Genomic DNA, 24,485 nt, shown 5'->3' with positions numbered 1-24,485 from the left:
TAAAGATTTTGTTATACTTTGAACTATTGTTAGACAAATCTTAAATTTTAATTATGTTGGTATAATTTTTTAACTTTTTTCAAATTAAAATGATATAATATTTTAATTTATTTCAATAACATAAGCACCGTGCGTAGTAAGGGTATTCACACTAGTTTTAGTGGGGAATGTGTGCTTATTAACTTGGTTCAAAGTTTGGGGTTTTAGATTTGGGCTTGTTTTATCATCTTATTAGAAGTTTGAAAGGGATGGGGCTAGCTTATTGTTAACTACTGTTTTGTAGTAGTGCATATGTTTTCAGGAGATGTTTCGTGTCATTCAAACTTGCAGCAGAGGAAGGCTCTACTGTAACAAGGCTGCGAATGGAGGTTCAACTAGAACTAGTAGAGTCAATGGTGGTGTGAATGGGTCTTCTTATGGTGGTGGTAACGAGGCTGTTGGTGTGAAGGGGAGTTCTAGTGGGGCTATCCATAGAGTGAATGCTGGTGTTGGTGGGGCGAGGAACGGTAGCAATGGGGAGCTAATGGGGGTGGGCGTAATCATAGTAGTAATGATAATAGGGGTGGTGATAATGGGGGTGATGGTAGTGATAATGGGGGTAGGGCTGATGGATGGTTTGAGAGGTTGGATAGGATGATCTTTCACTCAACTCTGGCTATGCGTTTAACAGTTTATTGTTGTGGTTTCACCTTGTTTGACCTGGCTCGCAATTTGGTGAAGTTCATGCTTGGTTTTGAGAGTGACAGAGACATCTTAGTTATGATTCAAGAGAGTATAAAAAATCTAAAGAAAGACAAGACAACATTTGAAGCTACTTTGAATTTGGTGCATTATCTCGTGGTGGTTGAGCTTCATGAGTTGAGAGAAGAAGTCAAAAAAGAAGTGCTTGAGCTCACCAAACTATTGAGAATGATGTTAAATACCTTCCTGTCTCCGGATGAGGTAGATAAGAGAGATGAGTATGACAAGTGGAATGCGAAATGCGTGGAAAAATTGGATGAGATCGTCATTGCAATTAAGGCTGAAAAGTGAGGATCTTTTATTGTTTCTTGCTAGTATGCGCGATTAACTAACTGTCTTAGTTACTGCTGAACATATTTTCATTTTAAATTTAGAGCAAGTTCTGTATGGTGAAACACTACTGGTACAATTTTCTTTCTACTTTGCTTTATGGCTGGCATATGTATCATCGCCCCCTTGTGGAACATATATGAATGATGAATTTTCAAAGGTAGTATTTCATCCATTTGGTAAATTAGAATGACAGTGAACAACATGTTCATTTACCCCTTTTTGTTACGACTTCCTGCATGAATGTTACAACTGGTCATTTGCCCAGTTGGGCGCGCAAAGGGCTTTTTTTACAAGAACAACCAGAATGCTGAACATTGTTTGAAGCTGACTTATATCTAGTTCCCATGTATCTGATGGAGCAGCTTCTGCAGGGGGAACGTGGCGAGGATGCTTCTCTCTCTTATCCCCCTTTATCTGCTTCAATGCATACTTTAGGGCAGGCAACAAAGCCTCAATGCATTCAGCCACTGCATTTGGGTTACCGGACATGTTAGTGATCTACAACACATTGTAGAATGACATGAAACTAGGTTAATCTTCGAAAAAAAAAATCCTCCAAGTACAAGCCAAAGATGAACAAAAAGTAGAAACAACATTCCCAGAAGTCAAAGAGGACTTTTACACTGAAACATACTGTGCACTAACATCACACTCCAGACAACTGTTCACTTCATAGTCGATCAGCAGTACCTTAGTTTGAGTCTAAGAATTCTCTATTTCCATACGAGCTGGGAAAATTTGCTGGAGTTTAGTTATATGAAACAGCCATGTAGATATCTTTTGCTTGATTAAATAACAAATAAGTGTATGCACTTCTTTATTCAAAATATAAAAGATATAGACATTCTATTGCCCATGAAACCTTTTCCATAAACTAGAAAAAAAAACTCTATTCCTGAGAGGATTTCCACAGGCCATCTCCAAAAAATTGCTCTTCAAAGAAATCCACTCCACTCCTGGTATGCTCATTTGGTCGACATATTTAAACTTCAATCATTAGCTTAAATTGCTATTAATGCCATAATGGATTTCCTTGTGGCCATATAGCTCCTCCAAGCAGTGAGGTTTTCAGTTTTCTCATCAATACAAAGTTCATAGAGCTTGATATCCTGTTTGAGAGGGAATGAGGGAGGGAGAGGGAGTGTGTGTGTGTGTGTGTGTGTGCTCTTGTCGCGGAAGAATATGGCCTATATATCCACTTCACAGTAACCGGTTGACTAAAGTAAATTAGATTTCATATGCATATAATGACAACATAAAGGATTATTATGTAACACTGCAGAATATTTCTGATGCCAAATTTACAACCAAAATTGCCCGTGGACCACTGCAGAATTATTATGTAAAATTTTGAATAGCAGAAGAAACAAAATGAGAAGCAGCAAACATTTCAATGAGCAATCCAAGGGTTGTATGGTTAAAGACAGAAATAAAAAAGGAAAGGGTATGGTGAATTCATCACATAATTATACAACAATTTGACTTGTGAATTTGAAAGGAAGTATTAACAGAAAGTGCTTAGTCCAAAATAAAACGCAAGTGAACAGTAGCTCCCAACCTGATTAGGAGCAAATGCAGTAATTTCAACAAAAAAAAAAGTACCGTTTGTCTCATGATACTTATGTCAACCACAGTAAATAAGAAAGGGTCTTTAGTATAGATCCCTACCAAAATCCAACTTACAGTTTTTCCAAAACCAAAAAAAAAAAAAAACAGACGAAAGCAATTCACATTTCACTTGCGTTGGAAAAATTGAATTTCAAAATTAATTCCTTACACTTCACAGACTTGGTTATGAGACACATGAGATGAGAGTAAGTAAAGATTTGTCAAAATACACAGCATGCCGAAATAAGATTTCTTAAGGCAACCAACAGACAAAATAAACATGAGAATAAACATGAATTTAGAATGCAAGTCAAACAATTCCTAAAGATCAAGAAAAATGAAGGACAGAGAGAGTGAGAGAGTGAGAGATAGACAAATAGACAGACAGATAGAGACACAGAGAGCAAACGTATCTGCAACTCAAGTCCAGGGAGTATTTGAAATCTTTTTTCTGGCAAGCAGAAAATGGCTATATCGTTCACATGAAGGTGTTGCAACATTGCCATGCTCCAAATAGCATTTGGCAATGCCACTCTCCAGTGCTTGGCTATTGATGATGGAATAGAATTTATAAAGCCACATACTGCTAAATACCTCAATTGATCCACAAATTCGTTGCCCTTTGGAAAAGAATTGCCCACATTGATGCTTTCAATATCCCAAACTCTAAAAAGTTTATAAAGTTGCAACAGATAAATGTCATATCATATTCATATCTTGGATTTTTGTCACTTGTTGCAGAAAAAAATAGAGTGCGGGCATGTGGACCATAAGGCTTTAAATTAGCAAAATGCTCTCTTGAAGAACATATACTCAGTCGATGTTGCTCCTAGGAAATAGAATGAGAAGAGGAAAACTATTTGTTATACCAGAATGTGAACTCCAAAAAGTTTGCTTCTTCAATTTTTGACAGGCAAAACTTGTGGAAACTATCATGCACTCTGCAAGTTTTGACTCTTCCCATTGATCCTCTCCTGTCAACCATTGCTAAGCGTATAGCGATAAGATCCATCAAACAAGCCTCAGCAGCGTCTTCCAATAAGCTCTTCTTATCAACTTTTCTTATAATAAACCCCTCTGCAATCCACAACCAAATCAATTTCTGAACGGGAACTTCTTTACTCGGTTCAAATGCCTCGAAGTAAAGAAAACATGGTTTCAAATCAACTGGTATATGATTGTAGACCCGCTCGAGGATGCATTTGCACATGCTTTCTTTATCTTCAAGAACATGTGAGTTCAAATCTTCTGCAATTTCCATCAGCATCTCTACTCTCATCTTGATTTTTTTGAGGAGACTAGCTATTGCAACAAGTGCTAGAGGTAGGCCTTTACAACTTTCTGCAATTAGCCTACCAGTTTGCAACAACTCCTCATCAGAACATTTTGTAGTGAATAACTTCTCCAGAAACATCCAACTCTCATCAAAAGAAAGCGCAACTCTCATCAAAAGAAAGCGGAGGAAGATGAATAGGAACACTATCACCTTTAGCTTCCAAAGCCACATTAGAGTCGCAACTGGTGAGCAAGATTCTATTTCCTTCCCCGTGGTTTCGAAATGCTCCTTCTAAGTCATTCCACACTTTGGTTGTCCCATACATCATCCAGGACAATAATGAACTTGCATCTACTTAAATTTTGGTGCAATGATAGCACCAAATCTTCATCATCCTTCTTACGGATTTCGTCCATAATCTCGATGGTATCACCTAAAATCGTAAGCAGCGTCACCTTTTTCCTAGATAGTTTAGAAACAGAACACTGAGCACTAACGTTAAATTGATTCTTAATATTGTTATAGACTGTTCTGGCCAGAGTAGTCTTCACTTCTGAGTCTATCAAATACATCTTTTTCTTGATCGTTGAGAACAGGCAGAACTTCTTCGATCATTGGAGTAGCAATCACTCCTAACTCTGCCTCGTCCTTGATCCCCTCTACCTCTGCCTTCTTCTCCCTGATCTCTTCTGCTTCCACTTTTTCATTGATCTCTTCAACTTCTGTCTTGATGAGTTTAATATTGTGTAGTAAATCGGAAAGGGACAACATATTATATCACACAATACCATTCTTGGATAAAATTGAATCAATCACGTAATCCGCTTGATATCTGTGGCGTTTACACAAATATCTTCCAGCTCTGGACTTTGTTGCTTGGCCTGCTTCCGAACGGCCTTGATGAAGGTTCCTGTTGTTGTGGAACTGAGAGGAAGTTTCTGAGGAATTCCAAACCTTGATGAAGGTTTTCAATTTGGTCTCTGGCAAGTTTCATCGAACTGGCATTGCTGTTCATAGTGAGTTCCATAAAAAATGTTTCAGCTTTCAAAAGACTGATATTGACAAGCAGTCTGATTGCATGCTGAACTGTATCCTCTTCGATCTACTCTGTATGAAATGAGACGGTAAGAGTTCCTATCTTCTCTGCGACAGTTTCAATACAAGCCAGGATCCTCGTCACCTTTTCTGTGATCCCAGGTGGATGTTTGAAAAATATTTGTAGGAATCTCATCCCCTTTTGGAGGGTACCAAATGTATCCCCATCCCGATCTTTGGCTTTGGTGCTGCTTATTAGCTTCATCAAAACAACCTCCAGCTTGAGAAGTTCAATCTTTTGAAGCAACAGGTAAAGTGGAACATCATTTTCAAATCCTTCACGCCGTGAGAATTTGAGAGATGCAATCTCCATGATTAATCGCTGACGAGATATGTTCTACATCCTTTGCACGTTTCTCAGGTGTACTCAGCACAAAAGTTACCAGGAATTTTAACCCGTCGTGGAGGTTGACGTGGGGTTCGACTCGAACCTTTTTAGGAATGAGAAATCGGATAAATTTTTTGGTAGTAGCATATTCGAAGCAATAAGTGATAGATTTCATGACTTCTAAATACATCTGCACAGCTTCAGTAGTGGTGGGCTTAATCTTCTGCAGCAGATCAGAAGCCCTGAGAGTAGTTTCCTTTGCCCTGTGGTCATCCATTTTATCATCCCAGCATGAACATGATAGATTTGCTGCATGCATAGCCAAAGTTCCAAGATGAACCCAGAGACCTATAAATTGCCTACAAGGATTTGTTTCGTGCACCAAACAGAAAATGAAACATTCCAGCAAGTGCAGGTTTGCTGCAAGTGCTTCAAATTATGTCTTTCTTCGTTCCACCAGTCACGTTCTTTTCATAAACTAGTTCCTTCATGGTATATCTATGATGAAATCTACGAACTTTTTTCATGTATCATAATCAGTAACAGGATATTTGCATTCAGGTATATACTCTGATAAATCGTCATAAGCTTTCTTGATTTCTGGCTTAAACCTTTCAATTTTTTACAGCCAGCTGGAGCGGGCAGCATCTAGAGACTCTTCATCTCCTTGTTCAGCAGCATCATCTAGGCCCTCCAGCTCCACCTCTGGAAATGCATCTTCGATTCTCTTTACAAGATCCCCAAGGCGCAGAGACACACCCTCATCGGCGTGACTCCACTTGGGAATGTAGCTCAGAAATGCTCTTTGGAATCTTAGCCCAACAGTGACTGGCAACCAATTTTCCTTGTAGAAAAGGTCACAGTTGTTCAGCACTTCTATGGCGAAATCAGCACAATTGTAGACAGGAGCCATTTTTACTTCTCTCAGTGATTTCAACAGATGAGGAAACGACAGTATAGAGTACAGAAGTAGCACCCTGATGAAAATTTCTCTACAATCAAGAAGAAACAGTTGCCAATACGATACAGCTCTCTTTGACTTTATGCATTTTCTTGGAATTCTCCAACAACTGGCATTTGAATAAATTATCTTCTTCAAGTCGCAAATGATGAGCAAAGTCACACCAATAATGAAATTAATTACCTAATGAGAGAATAGAATAGATGGACACTGACATGATAATCAATCTAGATTAATCCAACTGTATCCTAGTCTGTTAATCTTGATAAAAGCTCATGAATTTTGATCGCATAAAACAAGTAGCAACATATTTTCTACCATACTACTAGCATAATTCATGCTAGTTCGTTGACAGTGATAAATGAAATTTTAAGACTGCTTAACTAAAAAGCATGTTAAATGCAATTTTAGGATTAGTCAACTTTAAAGAATATTGCAACTTTCACTTGAAACGCTCTTAAAAACAATGTTGTAGATCTTTATCTTATACTATAGTTTAAGAGTAAATCTTCTATACATTGACAGTGTATACACTATCACTATTTGATTCATGACATGTGTGTAAAAAATAAATTTTAAATTCAAATTTTGCATAATTGTCATTCATCCAACGCTGATAGTGTATATACACTGTCACTGTAGAAAAGATTAATCCATAATTTTTTTTAAAAAATCATTAGGCATTAACTTTGCATCATGTATAGCGGAACATGTATACCACTACTAATAATACATTAGATTGATGTTTATTAATTATATATTCTCTATGCAATGGAACGGATAGTCTTTTCCACTCCCTATGTCACTCTCTGTCCCATTTTTTATTATATTCCTATTTTTCTTTCATAAATATCATGTTTTATCTCTTTTTTATTTTCTTAAAATCTAATAACTATTAACTGAGTAATATACAAAATTTAGCAAACTCAAAAAATCAAAAAGCATAAAAAAATGAGATTTTTTAAATGAATTTTTTAGATTTCTATTAGACATTGCTTTTTTAAGGCTATTTTATTTATTTTTTACTTAATTAATAGTTATTGGATCTTAAGAAAATAAAAAAGAACTAAAATATGATATTTATGAAGAAGATATAGTAATATAATAAAAAATGAGACAAAAAATCCGTAGTGTATTCTCTATTTATAACTAATCACCGACTACTTCATATTCTTAATACAAGTCCGCATTATTGGTTCTACGTACTTCAATTACAATTTGATGAGAGGAATAAATGTGCACGATGGATCTTTTAATATAACATTCCATTTCCGGGCATTTGTCATTTGATAAGTCAGTATAGTTTCTTTGAGGTCAATCAAGATCAAGAGCTTCAATTACCCTACTCATGCCGCATTGAGATCCCTCTGCAATTAACTGCAGCGTGCACTTGACGGTGGTGGAAGATGTGGTTTTTTAGAATTGAATGGAAGAGATTAACTATAGGACACTAATTTTAATATGTCTAAAAAAAATTTGTTGCATTTTTTCATTTTGGTGTGTTAATATCTACATCAATTGTGCTACGTACTGCTTACAGCGTACCATGCAATTGAAAAACTCGATAATAGCAAAATCCCCTGATCTATTCATGCCAGCCATATACAATTTGCCATTTTCAGTCCAAGGTTGGAAGTTGGAAAACTCGAATCATAAAATGTTGGACGCATTGAGGGCTTTTAAAGATTTACAACATTTTTCTGGGTATTTGATTGTATATTATTTTGTTCTACAAGTTTATATTAGGATTTTCCTAAAAGCCAACTAAAGTGTGTGGTTTTGGAAAAATTCAAGTGATCCACAACAGCCAGCCCTTCAATGGTTTAATAGTAACAGTCCATTCTACTCCTATGCTATTGTGGGGAAGGTAGGGGAAATGAGAGTCCAACCGGGTTTGTATGGAATTGGAAATGAGTTTCGTACTACTGTATTCTCTCAATGTTTTGATGAAAGAAAGCACTATACTTGCGATTAATGCACCGGGCTGCTTAATGCACTGGGCGATATATATATATATTGTTTAACATCATTTCTCAAAGAGCAAATTATCCATGTAGCCACTAAAATTTTTAAATAGTTAAAATTTGACCATTCAACTATTAATAGTATGTTTTTATTCACTGAATTATCAAATGTGTAAATTATTTGCTATTCCATCTTATTACACACTTTGCTAGATCTAACTATGGATAGTATGTCTCATAAATCGTCTAACTATGAATAGTATGTCTCGCAAATTGTACGGATCCTTAGAGCCGACAGAATTAACAGTGGAATCAGACGAAATAGTTCAAAATTTATATTTTTGATAGTTCAACGGGTAAAAGCATACTATTAGTAGTTGAATGACTAAAACTCGATTATTCGATAAGTTTAATGACTATCCAGATAATTTGTTCTTTCTCAAGTTGAATGCAAAATGCTCTAGGTTGTGATTAGGGTTGAGCCCAAAGAAAAAAGAAAAAGAATACATTGATAAAATTCTCACATCAGTATTAACAAATTAATGAAGCTTTTGTCAAGTCTTTATTCACCGGTGCTCATTGACAATCAAAAGCTCTATTGAGTGCTAATCAATCTTGTACCTCACTTCAACAACAAAAATTCAATTCCTTCACTCACTGCAACTCCCACGGCCCGTGATGATCATAAATCATTCCAAGCCCATCTTTTTGACCTCCAAGCCCCACAGGGCAGGGTTTCAAACCCCTGACCCCTATGGCAGCCTAGAAAGTAAAATTACACGCAGGCCCCACAGACAGAGATAGATAGTCACCCACCGCTACCAATCCGCCTTCATTTCGTCAAAGCTAAACTGGGTACTTCATTCCCAACTCCTAAGACACCGAGCCCATAATTTCAGCTGAAAAAGCCATTAAAAGTACATTGAATCATGCAACTCATCTACTTTATTCTTAATCCTCTATTGATCTCTTGATCACATGATACGGCAAAGCTTATGAATTTCGGTTCTTCTAATCAAAGTGCACCGCTAGTACTAAAATAAAGTGAACCGGACACACAAACAAGGAAGAGGGGTGAATTTTGACATAACTAAAAGTTAAAACTAACGTATGTTATTTCTTGAATCTTAGCTAGTGCAATTAATGAAAAATCCCAAGGCTTTCAATATTGCCCCCAAAAAATTAAAAAATGAGATGAAATGTGCCAATAGCAATTCAATGCATTGTATACTTCATGCACTAGTACCTGCACCGAGATCTAGCATAGCATAAAAAGTAACATTTTTTCTTCAAATGCTCAAGTAAACTTAAAAAATATCAATATTAGGAAAAAAAATGTGCAAATGTCTCTTAAAGCTTCAGAACCACATTGCACCGTGTACAACAGCATTGTTCCCTATTCTTCAAATGGCAGAATTTTGCAAAGCCAGCCAGTTCACTGCATTGGGAAAGGACTATCTCTAAGGACCCTTATTCTCCCTGTGGGCTGACCTTAATATAGTGGCAACAGACCAACGACATCTTTAAGTGTAACAGTTTATCATTTACATATTACTTGGAATTTAATAAAATGGATCAAAAGCAAAACCTTTGATTAATTAGCATCGTTCCACTAATAAAGTAGTAGCAGGAAAAATATTCTCATTGATATGGTGCCTTTTCTTCGTGTAAGAGAAGGTCAGGCTGCGAGAATTGAGGTAAATATTTAAAGGCATCCATTGTTAAGCTCGATTAGGGTTGGGCTGAGGCAAACTTAAGCTAACTAAACAATTGGCATGGAACCTTACATCTGTTTGAAAAGGTATTCTTTTAAAAACAAAGCTCAATTAGTATGTTGGACGCCTAACTTAGTGCAAAAAACAAAAACAAAAAAAACTGTTGCGAGGCTGCGAGGTAAACAAATGCTTAATTGGTACTGAAAAAAGCATGATAAACATAATTATGCAGATAAGGAGGAAGGACCATACAGTTCATGAAGGCCTGATACGCGCTTAAGGATCCTGTACCCACAAAAAAGAAATTGTTAGGAAATGGTACAACTAAACTGGCAAACAATCAGACGCAGCAAAGAATCCAACCACACCAGTAGCTTCATGGCTCACATCTTGCTGTTAGTAATCAATTAGTAGCACGGTTATAGAACAAATGGGGCGCCAACTTCTCCACACATAAGTGAGAACTCAAGAAAGAAAAGGATTGGATAGCAAGTCTCTTTTCTTTTTAGTTGGTAGGCAAATTAAGCTATAGCCCTATTCAAGACTATGCTACAGGTAAAGTCTCAAGGAGCTAAGGGCGAGGAGAAAGGGTGGTCACATATGAAATTCAACCATCAGCACACAAAAACAAGCAACCATCATAAGCTTCTTTTTTTTTTTGGAAATCCTTCTAGAGAAATGCAATCTTAGATTCAGAAGGATTTCAACAATAGAAAACATATGTACAGGGAATAAAAGACCATAAAAAGCGTCACTGCAATCGCATTCTTCATGAAAATTGTTTTCTTGAGATGATGTTGATTCAGTGACTGCCACCCCTTAAAAATGTTTTCATAAAAAGTCTAATAGACTTATCCTAAGTTTCTTGAAATTAACAAAGAATTGAAAAACGAATTAAAACAGCGAAACAGCTAACGTCTAAACATCCTCAGACAGTACTAGCAAGTAGAATATTTCAACTGGAAAGAAATACTAGAAGAAGAAACATACGGGAGAAGGACAAAATGGCCAGCAGCAATTCCTGAGGCAGTTTACCAGCAGGCTTTTGACACACGGGGAGAGAGATGAAACAGAAAAGGCCCAAATTGAATTGATCGTTGGAAAAGTTTACCAGCAGGCTTTTGATACACGGACCTGATTCCCGCCAATCTGCAATATAGCACGTAAAATGTAATCTTCCAAATAATAATTATGATAATAATAACCCAGTTGGAAAACAATTTTGCGCGGTGAGAATCAGGTAATTGAATCCTGTAGCCACTTGTTCTGCTTCTTATCCTTCAAAATAACTTTACATTTCGCTACAAATTCTACTGCATCCTTTCTTTTCCCCCTCTGCGTGTCTATTTCGTGCTTTTCTAAGAAAAGAAAGAGTATAAACTTTAATCACCATCATATATGCTTTTAAGTTTCAATAATGAGATCAGCTGTTGCTCGTATTCAATCTTATCATTTATCTATCATGGTTTGGAACATGCTGTAGCAAAGTCAACAATGTTTTTTTTTTTTTCCAATTTTATGGCGATAGATTATTACTCTTACCAAAGTCAACATTCTGCTTTGGCGATTAATCCAACGAGACTATGCAAAGTCAAATGCATGCTAGGTATGAAGATGAATACAAAAATAAAGAACCCAATGAAAAAAAGATTTAATAACTACGAATTCAGGAATCTGCTGGCAATAAAGAACATGCGTTTCTATTATAGCATTTCATTATGTTTGTTTGGGTCAGTCTCTCAGTTGTTCCTCTCATTAAATTGTAATTGAAGTACGTAGAACAAATAATTCGGACATAACAAGTCTGCAGCCCGATAGATGCAATTGGAACGTCGGTTCTAGTTCCTAGTTTACTAATCTTAACAACCAAAAAATTAGTTTGCACGTATGATGCAAAGTTAATGCCTAATGATTTTTCTTTTTTAAACTATAGTATAAGATAAAGATGTACAGCATTGTTTTTTAGAGCATTTCAGGTGAAAGTTACGGTATTCTTTTAAGTTGACTAATCCTAAAATTGCATAATTTGCATTTAACATTTTCTTTTCAGTTAAGTGATCTTAAATTTTCATTTGTCACTGTCAATGAACTAGTATAAATTATGCTAGTAGGATAGTAGAAGATGTGTGCTACTCGTTTTATGCTAACAAAATTCATGAGCATTTTATCAAGATTAACAGAGTAGAATGATACAGTTGGTTTAATCTGGATTTATTGTCATGTCAGTATCCATCCATTCTATTCTCTCATTAGGTAATTAATTTCATTATTACTGAAGAAGATACTTTATTCAAATGCCAGTTGTTGGAGAATTCCAAGAAAAAGCATAAAGTCAAAAGAGAGCTGTGTCGTACTGGCAACTGTTTTTTCTTGACTGTAGAGAAATTTTCATCAGGATGCTACTTCTGTACTCTAAACTATCGTTTCTTCCTCTGTTGAAATCACTGAGAGAAGTAAAAATGGCTCCTGTCTACAATTGTGCTGATTTCGCCATAGAAGTGCTGAACAACTGTGACCTTTTCTACAAGGAAAATTGGTTGCCAGTCACTGTTGGGCTAAGATTCCAAAGAGCATTTCTGAGCTACATTCCCAAGTGGAGTCACGCCGATGAGGGTGTGCCTTGGGGATCTTGTAAAGAGAATCGAAGATGCATTTCCAGAGGTGGAGCTGGAGGGCCTAGATGATGCTGCTGAACAAGGGGATGAAGAGTCTCTGGATGCTGCCCCCTTCAGCTGGCTGGAAAAAATTGAAAGGTTTAAGCTAGAAATCAAGAAAGATTATAATGATTTATCAGAGTATATATCTGAATACAGATATCCTGTTACTGATTATGATACATGGAAAAAGTTCGTAGATTTTATCATAGATACCATGGAGGAACTAGTTTATGAAAAGTACATGACTGGTGGAGCGAAAAACAATTTGAAGCACTTGCAGCAAACCTGCTCTTGCTGGAAAGTCATTTTTTGTTTGGTGCACGAAACAAACCCTTGTAAGTAGTTTATAGGTCCCTGAGTTCATCTTGGAACTCTGGCTATGTATGTAGCAAATCTTTCCTATTCATGCTGGGATGATAGAATGGATGACCAAAGGGCAATGGAAATTACTATCAGGGCTCCTGATCTGCTGCAGAAGGTTAAGCCCACCACTACTGAAGCTGTGCAGATATATTTAGAAGTCATGAAATCTGCCATTTATTGCTTCGAATGTGCTACTGCCGAAAAATTTCTCCGATTTCACCTTCCTGTAAAGGTTCGAGTTGAACCCCACGTCAACCTCCGCGACGGTTTAAAATTCCTGGTAACATTTGTGCTGAGTACATTTGAGGAACGTGCAAAGGATGTGGAACAGATTTCATCAACGACTAGAGTTGCAATCATGGAGATTGCATCTCTAAAATTCTCACGGCATGGAGGTGAGAATTTGAAAATGATGTTCCACTTTACCTGTTGCTTCAAAAGATTGAGCTTCTCAAGCTGGAGGTTGTTTTGATGAAGCTAATAAGCAGCACACGTTTGGTTCCCTCCAAAAGGGGGTGAGATTCCTACAAATATTTTTCAAACATCCACCTGAGATCACAGAAAAGGTGACGAGGATCCTGACTTGTATTGAAGCGGTCGCAGAGGAGATGGACACTCTTGCCATCTCATTTCATACAGAGAAGATCAAAGAGGATATAGTTGAGGATGCACTAAGACTGCTTGTCGATACGTCTGTATCAGTCTTTTGAAAGCTGAAGCATTTTTTATGGGGCTCACTATGAATAGCAATGCCAATTTGATGGAACTTGCCAGAGACCAAATTGAAAACCTTCATGAGGGATTGGAATTCCTTAGAAACTTCCTCTCAGGTCCACAACAGCATAAACCAAATGGTGCTGAAAAATAGATCCAGATTGATGCTTTAGCTAAGAAGGCAACGTCTCTCTATTATTCTCTTCGTTTTGGCCTGGTGACGAATGGCACAATCAATGAAAAAAACCTTGTGCTTTCCAAATTGCTAGAAAAGTTCAATCTTGTCAAAGCGGAGGCTCAAGATACTTGTCTCAACATCAGAAGTTCATCAACTCATAATTTTCCCCAGATTGCTGGAATGGGCTTTGTTGAATTTTTCTTGGAAAACCTGAGGCAGCTGCTTAAACGCAAGGCCAACTCAATGGATTCTGCCAGGCACCAAATTGAAGTAGTTCTGAAGGAGCTAGATTCCGTTACATATTGAATCAAGACTGTTGCGAAACTACGTCCAGAGCTGGAAGATATTTGTGCAAAAGTCACAGATGTGACATATCAAGCAGATTACGTGATTGATTCAATTTTACTCAAGAATGGTGCTGTGTGGTATCATATGTTGACCCTTTCCGATCAACTACACAATGTTAAACTCATCAAGGCAGAAGTTGAAGAGATCAAGGAAAAGGTGGAAAGAAATACCAGAAGAAGAAACATACGAGAGAAAGACAAAATGGCCAGCAGCAATTCCTGAGACAACAATTAGCAGAGATTTATCTGATCATAGACAGAACAATTCATTCGACTGCTGTGGATTATAAGCATTTTGTACATTAAAAAACGAAAAAAAAAAAGAAAACAGAGAGAAATAGAGAGATAAAACAGAAAAGTCTCGGTCTAATGGTTAAAGTAGATACTTTAGTGTTTAGAGTTCTTGGGTTCAAATCTTCAGATTTTGAAGTATGTAGATTCTCATATTGTGAATAATTAAATAATCTAATTTAATATTTCAAATATTCATGTTATTCTTGACTTTTTATTTTCTAATGAATTAAAAAATTATCTAATTTAATATTTTAAATATTCTTGACTTCTTATTTTCTAATGTATTAAAAAACTATCTAAACAAATTTACATAAAATAGTTTCTATAGAAAGTTTCAATAAATTACAATAGATTTTGATTTTTATCTTGATTTCAAGAAATGCAATGAAGTGCATCCCTATGTTTAAACATGGGAATGAAGCAATGAAGCAAGTACGCATATTTTTAAGTATATATGCAAGGGTCCTGAAAAGAGTCATAGCTACAATTGTTGAAATCAATGTTGAAAATTAAATGTTAGAGAAAAATATGCCTACATCTTTAAACTTAATTACAAATTTAGATAAGAATTAATATTTATATAGTTGTACAAAAATTTCATGCACTCTTAGTTTGAATTGCATTTCATTGTAAGGATTTTAGAGAATTCTCTTATTAACTATTATATCTTTATTTTAAATTTTAATTATTTTTGAAATTTATTATTTTCGTGCATAGCATGGGTTATAAAATTAGTTTTAATCTATTACTTTGTCAGATCTGCGTATTTTATGGTTTGGTTGGGTTGGGTTGGGTTATCTATTGCATTTTAGTGACTAGTATTAGGTTATTATGCGTAAAGTGTGATTATTATATTAGTGTGTATGTGGGTAATCTTAGTGGGTTATTATGGGTAATGTGTGCTTATAATTTGCTTAAAAGTATGGAATTTTAGTTTGAATAAATCGTATATACACTAACAGTGTATACACTATCACGGTTGGATGTATGATACATATGTAAAATTTGAATTTCAAATTCAAATTTGGATTATGTGTCATGCATCCAATGATGAAAATATACACACTATCAGTGTATAGAAAATTAATTTAGTTTTGGGATTATTTTATCTCACTTTTATTTAATTCATTTTATTGAAGCTTAAAATGTACGCAGATAGGGCTTATTGTTAGCTACTGGTTTTGTACATCAGGAAAATGGTTGTTCCCTAGAGAAATAAATTATGTTTTTTTTTGGATATTTATCATGTTTTGTGTGATTCGAGCTTTCAATAAAGGAAGGCTCTATCGTAACAAGGCTGTGAATGGAGATTCAACTGGAATTAGTTGAGTCAATGGTGGCACTAGTGGTATGAAAGGTTTTTCGGTGGTAGTAGGGCTGGTGGTCTGAATGGTGGGGTTCTAATAGTAGTAGTAGCATGGCTATTGGTGTGGAGAGAGTTATAGTAGGCTATCCATGGAGTGAAGGCTAGTGTTGAAGGTGTTGGTGGGGCTAGGATTGGTGGTAATGCGAGAACTAATGCGGTGGGCATAATGGTGGGGATGGTGGTAAGGGTGGCGGGCATAATGGTAATGGCAATAGGGGTGGTGGTAATGGATGTTTTAGTAGTTTGTTTGAGAGGATGGATAAGGTGATCTTTCACCCCAAGCGTACGTTTATGACTTATAGATTTTTGTGGTGCTTTCACCTTGTTTGAGATGGCTCGAAATTGGGTAATGTTCTTAATTCCTATTAAAAATGAGAGGAATCTTGCTTTACATCTAAGAGAGTGTCAAAACTCTGTGGCACGAGAAAACAACAGTAGCTTTCAATTTGGTGCATCATCTTGTACTAGATGAGGTTCATATAAAAGAAGAAGTAAAAAATGAAATAATTGTGGTTACCACCCTACTAAAACAGATGTTAAGTTCCTTCCCACCTCCTGAGAAGAAGGATAAGAAAGTGGAGCAAGACAATTGGAAGGCAAAACTATTTAAAAAAACTAAATGATATTGCAACTAAGGGCTCAGGGTACCATTTCTTCCCTCTATTCTGTGATTATGTACTCTCTAATTATATGCTCAGAGCATCTCACGACTTCATGATATCATATTGTTGACATGTTATCTGTTTAGGGAGAAACAGTAAATACAACTCTTGGATGGTTTATATTTGTTGACTTAGTTTAAACCATGATTGAGGGATTAGAGTTTGTCTCTTTGCAAATATGTTGCTCAAATGTCTTACAAATCGTCTAACTATGACTAATATGTCTCGCAAATCGTGCGGATCCTTAGATCTGATAGAGTTAACGATAGAATCAAATAAAATAATTCAAAATTTATATTTTTTATAATTTAATAAGTAAAAACATATTATTAATAGTTAAATGATCAAAACTCGATTATTCGAAAAGTTTAGTCACTGTCAAAATAATTTGTTGTTTTTCAAGTTGAATGCACCGTGCTCCGGATTGTGATCAGGGCGAATTCGTTTTGTAGGGCGAATTCGTTTAAACACAAAAAAGGGGAATTCGTTTTGTTGGGCTCAAGTCCCAAAGAAAAATGAAAAAGGATACATTGATAAATTCTCATATCAATATATTAACAAATTAATGAAGCTTTTGTTTGTCAAGTCTTTGACTAAGTTGGTCGTATTCACCGGTGATCATTGACAATCAAAAGCTCTATTGAGTGCCAATCAATCTTGTACCTCACTTCAACAACAAAAATTCAATTCCTTCACTCACTACAACTCCCACATCCCGTGATGATCATAAATCATTCCAAGCCCATCTTTTTGACCTCCAAGCCCCACAGGGCAGGGTTTCAAACCCCTGACCCCTATGGCAGCCTAGAAAGTAAAATTACACGCAGGCCCCACAGACAGAGATAGATAGTCACCCACCACTGCCAATCCGCCTTAATTTCCTCAAAGCTTTACTGGGTACTTCATTCCCAACTCCTAAGACACCGAGCCCATAATTTCAGCTAAAAAAGCCATTAAAAATACATTGAATCATGCAACTCATTTACTTTATTCTTAATCCTCTTTTGATCTCTTGATCACGTGATACGGCAAAGCTTATGAATTTCGGTTCTTCTAATCAAAGTGCACCGCTAGTACTAAAATAAAGTGAATCGGACACACAAACAAGGAAGAGGGGTGAATTTTGACATAACTAAAAGTTAAAACTAACGTATGTTATTTCTTGAATCTTAGCTAGTGCAATTAATGAAAAATCCCAAGGCTTTCAATATTGCCTAAAAAAATTAAAAAATGAGATGAAATGTGCCAATAGCAATTCGTAATGCATTGTATACTTCGTGCACTAGTACTGCACCGAGATCTAGCATAAAAAATATTGAAAACAATTATGCCCTGGGACCATCTTTTTTGATGGATTAAGATAATTAAATCATGCAAAGCAAATGAGTCTCAGCATAATCTAGTACCGGTCAAAGTATTTAACATCTTAATAAAGCATCATCAAATTCTTCACATTCAAAGATTACTGTTCCTCTGCCCCCCCCTACGCCCCCACTCCTCTCCGCCCTTTATATATGCATGCAGTCCCTCACTCTCATTTGTCACTCCCCTTCCCTTCCGGTGAAAGAAAATATGGCTAAAACGGCTCTTTTCTTCTTCTCATTTTCCCTTATAATTTCTTCAATTTTCTCTCGTACACTTCCACCAAGCTCAGCAACTAATGTTCTTGATGTCACTTCGTCTCTCCAGAAGACACTCGACGTTTTTACCGTAGATTCTCAAGCTACAAAATCACTTGAAAATCAAGAAACTAGCTTTTCTTCCTCATCATCTTTGCTGAGTCTGAAGCTGCATTCCCGTGTGGGACTTCGTAAAGCCGCAGATATCGACTACAAGGCACTGACACTAGCTCGACTCGGGCGTGACTCGGCCCGGGTCAACTCGCTCCAAACCCGGCTAGATCTGGCTGTACATGGGATTTCCAAGGCGGATCTGAAGCCTGTGGAGACCCAATTGGACGTTGAAGCCATGGAAGGGCCTGTAATATCCGGAACGAGTCAGGGAAGCGGGGAGTACTTCAGCCGAGTCGGAATCGGTCGCCCACCGAGCCAGGTTTACATGGTACTCGACTCTGGGAGTGACGTCAACTGGGTCCAGTGTGCCCCTTGCAGCGACTGTTATCAGCAAGCCGACCCAATTTTCCAGCCGGCTTCCTCCTCTTCTTTCTCTCGTCTAACGTGCCAAGCTCAACAATGCAAATCTCTCGACGTGTCCGAATGTCGGAATAACACGTGTCTCTACCAGGTGTCTTACGGAGATGGGTCCTACACCGTCGGCGATTTCGTAACGGAGACTATTACTTTCGGCGGCTCGGCAGCGGTTAACAACATAGCCATCGGCTGTGGCCACAATAACGAAGGCTTATTTGTCGGCGCTGCAGGATTAATCGGCTTAGGCGGCGGCCCGTTGTCTTTTCCTTCCCAAATCAAAGCGAAGTCGTTTTCGTACTGCCTCGTGGACCGCGATTCTGACGCCAGTTCCACTCTCGATTTTGACTCCGTAGTCCCCGCTGACGCCGTTACCGCGCCGTTACTGCAAAATCCGAAGCTCGATACCTTTTACTACATGGACTTGACGGGGATTAGCGTGGCCGGAGAGTTACTTCCGGTTCCTCCGTCAAATTTTAAGTTAGCCGACAACGGCGAGGGTGGGGTCATCATTGATTCCGGAACGGCGGTGACGAGGCTTCCAACGGAGGCTTATAATGCTCTGCGTGATGCCTTTGTTAAGGGCACGAAAAACTTGCCGTCAACTAACGGAGTAGCTCTATTTGACACGTGTTTCGCTTTGGGTTCGAGGAAGAGCGTGGAGGTTCCAACGGTGTCGTTTCATTTTTCCAACGGGAAGGACCTGTCTTTACCGGCTAAGAATTACTTGATCCCGGTGGATTCAACTGGGACGTTTTGCTTTGCATTTGCTCCAACGTCGTCTTCGCTTTCCATCATCGGAAATGTGCAGCAGCAAGGGACACGTGTCAGTTACGACATTGCCCATTCTCTCATTGCATTTTCATCCAACAAATGCTGAAAAATGAAGACTGAAGTTACTGTTTTACAGTTTTTCTAGATGGGTTTTTTACTGCCTATTTAAGTTAATAGATGGCCCGACCCTGAATAATTGTAACACAATGGGGCTGGGTCCACGCAGTGGCGGTGTCATGTGTGCTAGAATTTATTTTTATTTAGTGTTGATTTTTTTTTTTTTGGTAGTGTATATCAAATGATATTAACTATAATATATGAGGGTCTAAATGACGACTGGCCAGTCACTCTAAGTATTCAACATGTTGCATGCTGACTCATGTTGCTCTTTGATGACAAAATATGGTTGGGAAAATGTCAGTTTCAATTTCTAAATTTTAGACTATGGATACATTTTGTTTTCAAACCTTTGGATATAACACTTTTCAAGCCTTCGGATATAACACATGTAGCATCAGAACTATTAATTTTTGACTAATTTTATGCTCAAATGAAAAATTAATCAATTTGAATGGAAATTGGACACGTGATGAGTATGAATTCGTGAAGGAAAAAATCTTGCATGACTTAAATTTAGTAAAATAAAATGGGATTTAAAATTAGCAAAATAAAACAGTTGTCTTCACTCTTTCAACTCAAATACCTTTTTTTTCAACTTTAATTTTTGTTTAAATTGATTTATTTTTCATTTGAGGATGAAATTAGTCAAAAATTAATATTTCAAAATTATCTAGAAAGTTTTTTTTTTTTTTTAATGTTATGCTAGAAAGTTTGAAGACAAGATGTGTTCATGACTTAAAGTTTAGGGAAGAAAATCAGCATTTTCTCAAATATGGTTGGGTGCATTTGAAAGTGTGGTCTTTTGTAGCTGCATATTAACACGTGTCTCTTTTTTTTTTTTGGTAAGAAATATTAACACGTGTCTTGAATGTAGACTTTTTGGCTAAAATCTGCGTGATCTGCGGACGATCAGCTTGCTTACGTGTTACTAGGATGTCTGCCTTTATCCGCATTACCTTCCCAGAATGAGCGCACTTCGAAGAGGCGGTTTTATTACCAAAATAACTCTTCTTCTAGAAAATATACCTAAAGTAATTTAATTTAAAATTTTATTAGCTTTATAATCTTTTTTTTATCACATAGCTTGCACATGTGTCAGAAAAGAGATAGAGGCACACTCTGTTTCTTTTTTTCATCTAATATCTTTTCCGATTCTCTCTCTCCTGTATTTTTTCCTTTCATTGTCAAACGTAATTTTGAGAAGTCAATATTTATATTAATAGTATATAAAAATTCATTATCATCCTTGATAATATCAAGGTAAACAAAGATTATTCTCTTATCTTTTCTATTGTGCAATTTTTGGAACATTGCTATGGCGTTCAAAAAATTTTTGAATATTAATTGTATAACAAATGATTTCTCACACCGTGTGTTTGATAAAATATCAAGGAGAAAATAATCTAGCAGTTTTTAGTTTGCAATTGAAAACTTGAAAATTTCAGTTTTATTACATCTTGTAAAAGTTTTTTTCAAAGAGTAAGAAGGATAATATAAACAAATATGATAACCTTGAAATTTTTGTAACTTTTTCTTGTTATTGCTTACAATTTTTGTTGCAATTTTTGAATTTTTCAAATTTAATTTTTGAAAAAATATATGCTATAGGTTTGATTCATTTCAAGAAAAATGTAGAGACCAATCATAGTAAGGTCAATAATGGTATAATTTATTTTAAATAATTATAAGGAAATAATCAAAGTTATGCAATCTTATTGTGTCTCTATGATTAAAAAAAATTAAAAATTTTAACTCGTGTTGGAAACTACAAACTAGATCAAAACTTTTCTTTCTTGTTATCCTACGTGGCAATCGGGATAACAAGATGGCAATAATAACATCATTATGGGAATAAAGTTTGAAAGTAAATCAAATTGAGAATATTTTTTAAAAAGAGTGTTATTTTAGCAAAAAACTCTCGAAGAGGCAGGGACACGTTTTTTTTTTTTTTTTGGTTTACGTTTTCTTTTTTGTTCTCTAGTATCCACGGCAAAAGCTCGCTGTAAATAATTTTTTGGCCTGTCAACTTCTCAATAATATCAGAAAGAATAACAGGAAAGTTTTGACTTGTGATGGACTGATGGTCCATCTTGTTGAAAGTACACCTCACAAGGAAGTTTAGGAAAGCATAGAGCACGCTAGGGTATATGGGACACGTAAAAACAATAACAGAAGGCGCGTTTTTGTCATGTATGGGATTTTCACGTTTTTTGCAAATTAAAATGTCTTGAATAGAATAGCTTGAAACATTACGCTTTATGATGTCATAATCGGATGAACATTTGTAGAATTAGGATTCTCATTGTCTTCATCTATAGGATTCAACACATTATTAGATTGGGACATTTCACCAAAAAAGTATATATATTTTAACAGGGAAGGAATGGAACTGAAGAAGCAAGAAATGGACAGAAAAATTTGAATTCATGGGCACATGGAAAAAACCTATATGTGTCTCAATTGGCATTTTATATAGAGTCATCTAGTTTGCAATAATGAAATTTGGGTACCATTTTTTTGGAAAAGAAAAACCAAGTAAAACGCACTTGGGGGAGGGTTGGATTGTGTTGAGTGATAAATTAAAAATGATTGTAAATAGGAGATTTTAAATTCAAAATTTTTTAAAAAAAAAAGATTTAAAACACGCCTTGCCTCTAGAACCAATTGCTTCAACCAACTGAGTAGTTCAGTTGGCCATTGAGAATGGATAAAAGTCCCACCTTGGATGTAGGTAGGGGGTTCGAAACCTCTTGCCTGCATTTCTCATTCAAAATTTACTGAAACAATTTTGGAGGTAGTTTAGGTTTCTCCGAATTCTCAATAGTTGAGTTAGATCCATCTCCATCCCCTTCCCCTCCTTCCCCTAGTATATGACCTGTTGTAAAAATACTGTAGTCAAAAAAGGGAAGAAAAGAAAAAACAACCGCTTCTCAGCCCGAGCATTAGAGGCTTCCGTAGGCCTAGTCTGTAATTAGTGGGTGATTTAATTCGACGGAACCAAGGCGTTTGAGTGGGTCAGACTGCAGTTGCTAAACACTCTTTTCGGTTTCATTTCAGAGTAAAACTTTTAGGCCCATTTCGGCGCAGGTCCCCTATGGTCTCCGATTAAGTTCGGGGCTCCAAACCCATTTTTGTTCTTGGGAACACGCATTTTTTCCAACCATTCAATTACTTTTTTTTTTTGGGAGAAAATTGATCAAAGATCGAAAAAGAAAAATCAACAGAGTCTGGAAAGCCAAACGCCAGTCACACATATACCATATAGAAGATTATAGAGCAACATTGCCGGTGGGGCCGATTGCTACATGTTCGATACTTAGTGTATCAAATGATTAATCAGTGCTTTATTGTATCAAAAAACTGACCATTTATGTGAATGAACTCCACTTTGAAGAAAGAATCAGATATACTTTCACCAAATTTGGAGTTGGTTCCACAGACTAAGGATCTTTTCAAGAATTGATTAACATGGAACGTGAATAAAGATAGCAAGCCTAAAATTCGTCCATAAACTTTTGGCGTACAACCTGTCTATTCCCGAGTTGTCCACTTGTCCCCTTGACGTTTCTTTTCTTTTTCTTGTGTTGGTTTCTTTATGATCCTAGATTTGGTGGTTTCTTAAGTGAGAAGAACATTTTCGACCTCCATCTCAACTCAAGAGAAAACACAAGAAAAGATTGTTCGTTAACCAAATCCCTCCTAATTAGGACTCATGTGATTTTGCACTAAATAACTATGAACCATAAAATAAGCATTATATTCCACAACGCGTGAAAGGCAGACTAACCACTTCATTAATTTACTGATTGTTGCTTGGGAAAATCTTGGCAATGTGGCTAAGATTCGTCATCATCACTAAGCAGCAACTCGAATTAAACAGCTAGTTTTGGGCATGAGAATTGAAGAATTCAACCTGTGCTTGTCAGAGAACTATGTCAATGGTATAACCTATTACTTGGCCTGTAATCCATCTACTTACTTCGCAATAAGAAGGAATTTTTTTTTTTCTAGCAAAACCTTGAACGCCTCTAAAATTTTATTAATAATGTAAAGAAGAGGAGGGAGAGATATACCTTACTTTTATACAAGACTATAGGGCATAAAATAATAAAAAAATAAGCACTAGTCCCTTCCAACTATTTGCAAGAAGACAAATTTATCCAATTCATGTATCATTTTCGCCCCTCAATTTTGACCAGTTGATGCTTATTTTAATTTTTTTTTTAATCTTCCCACCTTTCCTCGTATCCTTCTCACCTCGAATTGTTAGGCACAAAGTTGAAAACTTAAACCTCATAGTAGGAAAAATTTTAAGAGCCCTCTCTTGATCATTAGGCCGACTCTGCTAAAAAATGCGAAGAAGAAACATTCCCATTCCTTGCTTTACGAATTTTTCTGACATATTTTGGATTTTATTTTCTTTATAAGTAAAGTATCGTTACGCGATGAAAAAGTTGGCATTAATTTACCCTTTTTTTTTAACAAAACGTTGAACTTGGAATAACGAGTTCTTGGTTTAGGAAAATCCTTATGTAGACTTATACTCAAAACTATTACCATTTCGATGTTGCTCTAGCGGGGGAACATTCAACAGGAGTCAAAATCCTTTAAAAATATGTGAAGCTGGGGAAAAGGAATATAAAGCGAGCAGGATAATTTTGTCCTGGTCAGAGCGTGTTAGAGGAATTATTTTGTCTCCTGATGGATATGATTGCGTTGAAGAGTGACAAGGAAGACAGATGCCGTCTCTATAAGTGCCAGATTCACCAGCGCAAAAAAAGATTAGAGACTAAAAGTAAAAACAAAATTGGAGAGAGGATGAGTTGCTTTCTTTTGAGAACT

General features: G+C 36.4%; 2 protein-coding genes across 2 annotated transcripts; one reads left to right on the top strand and one right to left on the bottom strand.

The window, feature by feature from the left end:
- Positions 1-1,317: 1,317 nt before the first annotated feature.
- Positions 1,318-4,729, bottom strand: LOC113752600 (probable disease resistance protein At1g58390). The gene is made up of 5 exons (XM_027296703.1): positions 4,486-4,729; positions 4,282-4,391; positions 3,603-4,174; positions 3,069-3,348; positions 1,318-1,572 (listed from the first exon to the last, which is right to left on the bottom strand). Exons 1-5 carry the CDS (start codon positions 4,727-4,729, stop codon positions 1,318-1,320), a joined length of 1,461 nt encoding a protein of 486 aa, XP_027152504.1.
- A 13,416-nt stretch (positions 4,730-18,145) lies between these two features.
- Positions 18,146-19,958, top strand: LOC113751347 (protein ASPARTIC PROTEASE IN GUARD CELL 1). Its single transcript, XM_027295322.1, has one exon. It carries the CDS (start codon positions 18,175-18,177, stop codon positions 19,627-19,629), a length of 1,455 nt encoding a protein of 484 aa, XP_027151123.1. The 5' UTR covers positions 18,146-18,174; the 3' UTR covers positions 19,630-19,958.
- The last annotated feature ends 4,527 nt before the right edge of the window (positions 19,959-24,485 follow it).

The sequence above is a fragment of the Coffea eugenioides genome, chromosome 11 (genome assembly GCF_003713205.1).
Source record: "Coffea eugenioides isolate CCC68of chromosome 11, Ceug_1.0, whole genome shotgun sequence".
Taxonomy (NCBI): Eukaryota; Viridiplantae; Streptophyta; class Magnoliopsida; order Gentianales; family Rubiaceae; genus Coffea; species Coffea eugenioides.
The sequence above is the reverse complement of the archived record's forward strand: the minus strand, read 5'-3'. Positions and strand labels throughout refer to the sequence as shown.

Bases quoted from the DNA above. Each gene is read 5' to 3' on its own strand.
- LOC113752600 (XM_027296703.1), bottom strand. From the start codon at position 4,729: ATGTTGTCCCTTTCCGATTTACTACACAATATTAAACTCATCAAGACA. The intron at 3,349-3,602 runs GTTTTGCCTGTC...TAAACTTTTTAG, and splicing joins GTGCATGATAGTTTCCACAA to AGTTTGGGATATTGAAAGCA. The intron at 1,573-3,068 runs GTCTGTCTATTT...AATGTGTTGTAG, and splicing joins TGCTCTCTGTGTCTCTATCT to ATCACTAACATGTCCGGTAA.
- LOC113751347 (XM_027295322.1), top strand. From the start codon at position 18,175: ATGGCTAAAACGGCTCTTTTCTTCTTCTCATTTTCCCTTATAATTTCT.